The sequence below is a fragment of the Crocuta crocuta genome, unplaced genomic scaffold, assembly GCF_008692635.1.
Source record: "Crocuta crocuta isolate KB4526 unplaced genomic scaffold, BGI_CrCroc_1.0 scaffold492, whole genome shotgun sequence".
Taxonomy (NCBI): Eukaryota; Metazoa; Chordata; class Mammalia; order Carnivora; family Hyaenidae; genus Crocuta; species Crocuta crocuta.
In genome coordinates, this window is record NW_027533271.1 from 5,329 (window position 1) to 13,486 (window position 8,158).

The window sequence follows — 8,158 nt, forward strand, 5'->3', positions numbered from 1 at the left end:
ATGGAGGAGGGCACTTGTGGGGATGAGCACTGGATGTTAAATGGAAACCAATTTGACAATAAACTATTAAAAAATCTTGGTAAGTTTAATTTTCATAATATGGCTCAGTTAATGCCAGAAAATAGATTCTGATAAGTGTACCCCAACCAGGAGAACCAGGACAGTGTTTCACAATTTTGACTCATCATACGAATCATCTGGCCATTTATAAATGATACTATTTTCAGGTCTTCCCTTAAAGAATTTGATTTACTAGATGTTGGCTANGGTAAGGCTGGAAAACAGGATACTGACTTTACAGATCTAGTTACTGACTGCTTTCTTCAGGTTTGCCCTACATTCCAGCAACAAGAGAATAAAATTGCTCTTAGTGCTCATTTTTAGTAACTTATTTAAAAGGTTAAACNAAGATTCCAAAGAAAAAAAAATAAAAAGTTGATCCTATTAGAATAAAAAACCTGATGACTCCTACAAACAATAGCTTTTCCCTTTGCTGATTTTACTACAAGGCAAAATACTAAAGATTGTTAGAGCACAAGTCAGAGAAGACGTTGTTGTTGTTGTTGTTGTTGTTGTAGAGCACAAGTCAGAGAAGACTTGTTGTTGTTGTTGTTGTTTTTATTTGAGAGACAGAACATGAATCAGAGAGAGTGGCAGAAGGGGAGAGAGAATCTTAAATAGCCTCCATGCTCATGGAGCCCAACACAGGGATTGATCCCACACCCTTGGGCTGATGACATCTGAGCTGAAATCAAGATTTGGATGCTCAACCAACTGGGCCTCCCAGGCACCCTTTGATTTTTTTTTTTAAAGATTGATTTTGAAAATAATTTGACAATAAACTATTTGTAAAAAAAATTTAAAAAAAGATTGATTTTGAAATCATTTAACGGCTGTGTGTTTAGTATTTTCATCAATGAAGTCTAAATGGAAATGTCTGCCCTATCTACCTCTTCACATTTTGGCACGTTAGAATAAAATAACATAAATAAAATACAGTTGGTTCTAGGCTTTTTTTATTCTCATTTTTCTAATTTCTTGAAATACAAACTTAGATGTTCAATTTGAGTTCTTCCCTCATTTCCAATGTGATCATGTAGTGTTGCAATAAAAATTTTTAGTATTGTTCTAGCTATACCCCACATGTTATGATACAGTGTATTTTCATTTTTATTCAGTTTTATGTATTTCTATTCCTTTTGTAATTTTCTATTTGACTCATGGATTATTTAGAAAGCATGTAATTTTTATGTAGTTAGTTAATGTCCATGCTGTTTTTCTGTTGCTGATTTCTAGTTTGAGTTCCATTGAGGTCAGAGTACACAATGTGTCTGATTTCAATCTTTTAAAGTTATTGAGATTTGTTTTATAGTTTTGGATAAGGCCCATTTTGATGAATGTTCCAGGGATCTTTTTAAACTATGTATTCTTGTTGAGTAGAGTGTTTTATACATGTTTTATATATTTTGATTAGATATTATTAGTTGATTGTGTTGTTCAAATCTTCTTTGTCCTTACTGAGTTTCTGTCTAGTAGTTCTATCAGTTTCTGAGAAGAAGGCATTGAAATACCCATCTATAATTATAGATTTGCCTATTTATTCTTTCTGCTTTATCAGCTTTTGTTTCATGTGTTTTGAAGATCTGTTGCTTTGTGTGTACATTTTTAGGATTGTTACGTCTTCCCGGTGGATATATCAATTTACATTGTGTAATGACTTTTTTTTCAATGTTTTATTTCTAGGAGACAGACAGAGAGAGAGACAGCATGAGCAGGGGAGGGTCAGAGAGAGAGGGAGACACAGAATCTGAAGCAGGCTCCCGGCTCTGAGCTGGCAGTCAGCACAGAGCCCGACGCGGGGCTCAAACCCACGAACCACGAGATCATGACCTAAGCGAAAGTCAGACGCTTAACCAACTAAGCCATCCAGGTGCCCCTTGACTTCTTTTTATCTAATAATTTTATTTTGAAGTCTATTTTATCTTATACTGACAGAGCTATTCACTCCTGACTTTTATTATTAATGTCTGAATGGTGTATTTTCCCTATCTTTTGACCTTTAGCCTACATATGCTACTGAATTTGAAATTTTTATAAACAGCATAAAATTCAGTTGTGTGTGTTTTTTAAATCTATTCTGCCAATATCTACATTTTACTTGATATCCTTACCTTTAAGATAATTATTGCTATATTAGGACTTATGTCTGTCATTTTATTATTTTCTATTTCCTCTGTTTTGCATTCCTATGTTTCTTTTTTCTTTTCTTCCTGTGTGTGAAATGAACATTTTTAGGTCTCTATTTTGATTTATTTTAGTTGTTTGTTAGTTATTATTTTGTATAGTTTCTGTAATGAGTGTTCTGACTATCATAATGTGTGACTTGTCACAGTGTCCTGGTATCAGTAATTTATCCCTCCTAACGAAGTGTGGAAAACTTACTTCTGTTTAGGTGCCTTTTTCAGCTCAGGTAATGATCTCATGGTTTGTGAGTTCAAGCCCCATGTTGGGCTCTGTGCTGGCAGTGTAGAGCCTGCTTGAGATTTTCTCTCTCCCTGTCTGCTCCCTCCCTCCCCCGCTGCTCAGTTGCTCTCTAAATAAATAGATGATAGATAGATAGATAGATAGATAGATAGATAGATAGATAGATGATAGATAGATAGATGATAGATAGATAGATAGATAGATAGACAGATAGATAGATAGATAGAAATTTGCTGTCATTTGAATTGGCATTCTCCCATAAGTAACATATCATTTATCTTTGGCAGTATTTAAGAGTTTTTACTTTGTCTTTAGTTTCCAGAAGTTTAATTATTATGTGCCTAGGTGTAGATTTCTTTGCATCTATCTTGCTTGGAATTCACTCAGCTTCTTGAATCTGTAGGTTTATGTTACATTTACTTCCATATTTGGGAAGTTTTTAGCCATTATTTCTTTGAATATTCTTTAAGTCCCATTCTCTTATTGTAGGACTTCAGTGATACAAATGTTGAATCTTTTGTTATTGTCCCACAGGATTCTGAGGCTCTGTTTATTACTTTTCAGTCTATTTTCTCTCTGTTGTTCCAACTGGGTAAATTCTATCAATCTGTCCTTGTGTTCATTGATTCTGTCCTCCTTTACCACTACTCAAATCTTGAAGCATCCTGCAGGTTTGTTATTGTGTATTTCAGTTCTATAATTTTCATTTGGTTCTTTTATGACATTGATTTTTTTCTTGTGATTTTCTGTTTTTTCATTTATTTGAAGGTAATATATAGTTGCAGGTTTGAACAGTTTTGTAATGGATGCTCTAAAATCCTTGTCAGATAATTCCATTATCTAATTCACCTCCGTATTTGTGTCAGGTAATTGTCTTTTATCATTCAAGCTGTGATTTCCCTGGTTCTTGGTATACAGGGTGATTTTTTTTTATTGTATACTCAATGCTTTGTCCATTATGTTAGGAGATTTTTGGATTTAAATAAAACCAAAAATTATTTTATCGGGCAGGCACACAGGTCCTGGCCTATATATACGGGTTGTGATTCTAATAGTACTTTCCAGTGATGTTCTAATTTTCAAAACATGTGTAGTGTTAATTTAATTTGTTTGATTTACCTGATACTACCTGGGCTAGTGTCTCTATGTGGGAGAATAGAGTTTCCATCTTTCAAAGATGAAGAACACACTTACTGAATTATGCACATATAGTTTCCTGATCACTTTTGCTGGTGCTAACCAAGCCACCTGAATCTCTAAATAGGGGAAAGAATTCTCTGACCTACAGGGACAAAGACCCTTTCCAGATCTTTCTACTTTTTGTGGCATCTCCCTTGGCATTTCTTCCTGGTATCTCCACCAAGGGAGGAGAGTTCAGGCTCAACAGAAGAGAGCACTTCTCTGGTTCCTTATTGTCAGTGAGGCTTCCAACTTTGCCCGTGTTGCCAGAATCATTTCATGCTGTTTGGGGGACTTCAACCCCATTAGTGTAAGGGATGATCTTATCCAAGCTGTTTTCTCATTTCATTGACGGTCATGAGATGTCTGGCCTAAGTTACCTTCTGTTGTTAAAGGGGAGACAAAATACCCTGTAGTTCTTCCAAGTCCTATAGTTACTAACCAGTTGCCTCTTTTCCAACTTTCATATATCTTCTTTGGTGGCATCTTGTATTATTTCTATGGTATATAGTTCTACTTTTTGGGACAGGGAGGGGAGAAGAGTCTACACAGTCTTGTCCAGTACAAAAGTCCTAGCTTTTGTTTTATTATCCCTAAACCTACCTACCATAAAATGACTTGAATTATCTTTATAAAAGTCTACTCATGTCTCTTTTATAATTAAACTCCTTTAATAGCTTCCAATCTATTTGATCAGTTACGTCAGAATCTCCTGAGATATTTGTTAAAATGCAAATTTATAGGTCTACCCAGACCAACTGAATGAGATTCTTTGAGAAAACATAATTTTAATGAATTTTTATATTAATATTACAAAATCACAGCAGTTGTAGCAGAAAGTCAGAAAAACAAAAAAAAAGACTGTTAAAATAGTACTTACTCATTACTTCAAAATACTAAAATGCACCAATAATAAATAGTAATGTAAACTTCTTAATTTTGATTGAAATATTTATATCAATCATATGATCAAGTTAACTGGGATAATTAGATGCAAAACATATTTTATTGATTGTCTTTTTTGTTGATTTACCTTATAATACAGTGTTATATTAATTTCAGGTTTGCAATACAATGATTCAAAAATTCAATTCACTACTCAGTGCTCATTGTGATAATTGAACCTCTAAACCCCCTTTATTCATTTCATCCATCCCATTAATTACTTTTGAGTGTTTTTTAATTTTTAATTTCTTTATTTTTAATTTTTTCCTGTTTATTTTTGCGAGAGAGAGAGAGATAGAACGCAAGTGTGGCAGAGGCAGAGCGAGAGGGAGACACAGAATCTGAAACAGGCTCTAGGCTCTAGGCTATCAGAACAGAGCCTGATGCAGTGCTCAGAGATCATGACCTGAGCTAAAGTTGTACACTTAACAGACTGAGCCACCCAGGCACCCCGTTTGAGTGGTTTTGTTTTTGGTTTTGTTTTTGTTTTTTTACTGAAAAAGCCTGCTGAAAGATTAAATGGTGTGCTGATTACTGCATTTTATGTAAGGTTACATTAGTAATATATATAAATATTATGACTTCAAAATATCTCTTTTTAGATAATGCAGTCTTGTTGAGGTTCAATTTTGCCAACTTTACAAATATCATGATAATTTTGTCAATGGCATTCTTACTAACAACATAGAGGGAAAAAAAAACACTCATTGCTTTAAATGTAAGATTACTTACTGCTCTTTTTCTAGAACACCCTGTAATCCAAGGCACAGTAAGGTTTCCTGAAATCTGTGGAAACAATAAATGGAATTTCAGTAAGGTATGAATTGACACTATTTGGAATGCTGATCAACATCAAAGAATTCATACATGATGTCAACATAGGTCTGTATCAGGAGCATATCCCCCACATAGACAATGCCATTTCCTTACTGGCCACAACAGATTTAAAAACCTTCTTTTCTTGGAGAATTTTAGAAGCAGCAATTCCTCTGGAAATTCAAGAAAATTTCAAGGGCACTGTTGGGGCCTGGAAGTATGATTTACAAATCTGTGGACAAGATAATTATTGTAATAAAAATGCAGTGCTCTGTGGAATACATAAGTTATAATAATTAAATTATTGACTATAATTATCGTTCTGTGTATTAGTTCTCTACACTTATCCTATATAACTGTAAAATCCTTTTTAAACAGAGACTACTAAGATGAATAGGCAGCAACACCTCATTACATCAACATTGGCATACAAGGAGATAGGTACTACTCCAGTTGGATTCTGGGGACTGTTTACAGAGGCCAAGGTGGACCTCTGAGCTATAGCAGAGGGTAGCCTAGATATAACCATACTTTTTCCTGAAATACACAAGTTTTGGAGAATACTCCAAAGTCCCCACTTGCCTTCTCCTTCTCTCCCAGACACGTACCTCCTGAGAGACTGACAAGTCAAATCAGCCTTGCCAAATGGTGATGGTGAGAATATGTTATTCAATCAAACATTTATTGTTTTTTATAATTTATATTCAGTGATGGCCAATGAATTATATTATGCCTACTGATAAGGAGTGTTAAACAGTCAATACAAATAGTAAAGTAATATCCTTAATTATTCAAAATTTAGGTAAATTATTACTGTTCTCCTTGGCCACTAGACCTGAAATTTTATTCTGAGTTCAAAATATACCACTATGCTAGGGATAGGCTAGCAAAATTAATGTTATAAACTCCAAATAATACTTTTAAGGAAAAAAATTAAAAAATAATTTTACTTGAGTTAACATCACATTACAGTAAGATGGCAATTAACTATAATGCTTGAGGATCATGAAAAGTTTCAAATAATTGATTTTTAAAATGGTAAACTGAGTGATAATGAAATTTCTATGGAAAAAATTCTTCAAAATGTATAATTTCCTGTTCTTCCATCAATACTTGGAATATAATATAATGTTTACAAAGTAATTTGGCTGCTAGCCTCAATGAAAGAGGTAAGTCTACCAAAATAATCACATAATATACTCTTGAGAACACAGAGATATCAAAATATTTTGGATTATCTGTGCACATACTCCCACCTATTAGTGAGGATAATTTAAAACTGGGTATATAAATTTGCTAGAGAAAACATATTAAACAAAATGAACTGGAAAACAAACAAACAAACAAACAAACAAACCCTGGGATGCCTGGATGGCTCAGTTGGTTAAGCATCCAATTCTTGGTTTTGCCTCAGGTCATGATCTCATGGTCTTGAGATTGAGCCCCTCATCGGGTCAGTACTGGGTGTGCTGCTTGCTTAAAAAATTTCTCTCTCCTCCTCCCTCTGCTCCTCTCCCCAACTAGTGATCGCTCTCCCAAAAAGAAATTTAAAAAATATATATAAACCAGTAACTACTAAAAAGTTACATATGAAATAAGAAAAATGATACATATAATATACATGATAAATTAATGGGGATTATACATTTTAAAAATATAAAATGTGGTTATCTGCTTAGTTCAATTATATGTAACCAAGAAAATAGAAAACTTATATAAGCACAGTAGCATACAAATATCAATTCCATGTGAGTTGGGAAAAGATGAAGTTTCACTTTTTTGCTTTATAAATCTGGACGCCAGTTACATAATACTCAAATGCTATATTCAACTACCTTCCTTTTTTTATTTCAATTTTTTTTTCAGTTCTTTATGTTTCTGGTAAAACTCAGGAACAGCTAAGCATAGCAGCTAAATTTGTATGCTTTTTTGAAGAATAATAGGGTATAAACATATTTCTCTCAAATTTGGGAAATTTTGTTTGGTCAGTAGTGATGACAAGATTTTTCCCTCACCAGAAGCTATAAAAATAATATATCCAATGAGCAGGATAATATAGTAATCATTTACATGACATTTAAATTTCAAACACATTTTTCAATACCCTGGTTTGGAAAAAAATAAAAGTAATTGATAAGGAGACAAGACCAACTTAACAAATATATTTGAACTTACACATACAAATGAGTACTATGTGTTTCAAATTAGAAAACAGGAAATTATACAGTCATTACAATAATACTGGCATTGTTGAAAACATTTTGGGAACTTTTCTTGGCAGTTCACGACACCCAGAGACTCTGTCTCATTATTTCATATTCTCTTTGTTTTAACTGAAAATATAATAGCCCAAATTGAACATCAATATTATTCACTAAATGTGGCTCAGAATAAATTCTGACTATTTTCCAAAGTCAAATTTTCCCTCAAATGATGGAGATTTGTCACCAATAAGTGCCAACTTCGGCTCAGATCATGATCTCACAGTTAGTGAGTTCGAGTGCCACATTGGGCTCTATGCTGACAGGTCAGAGCCTGGATCCTGCTCTGGATTCTCTTTCTCCCTCTCTCTCTGCCCTTCCCCCACTCATGCTCTGTGTCTCTGTCTCAAAAATAAACATTAAAAAAAAATTTCACAGGCCCTTAAAGCAAGTGTAACAGAATTTCAACAACTTTTTGACAAATTAAACATGATTGAAATAAATACAGATAACTTTCCAAAGTCACGAATTTG

At 33.7% G+C, this 8,158-nt stretch overlaps 1 protein-coding gene across 1 annotated transcript in view; it reads right to left on the reverse strand.

Annotated features, from left to right (window-relative positions):
• Nucleotides 1–5,340: 5,340 nt before the first annotated feature.
• The window catches only part of HDX (highly divergent homeobox), a gene marked incomplete at its 3' end in the record, with an annotated part of 41,948 nt that continues 39,130 nt past the window's right edge, over nt 5,341–8,158 (reverse strand). Inside the window, exon 4 of the mRNA XM_077747822.1 lies at nt 5,341–5,394. Coding sequence (XP_077603948.1) covers nt 5,341–5,394 — 54 coding nt within the window. The remainder of the gene's footprint in view (nt 5,395–8,158) is intronic.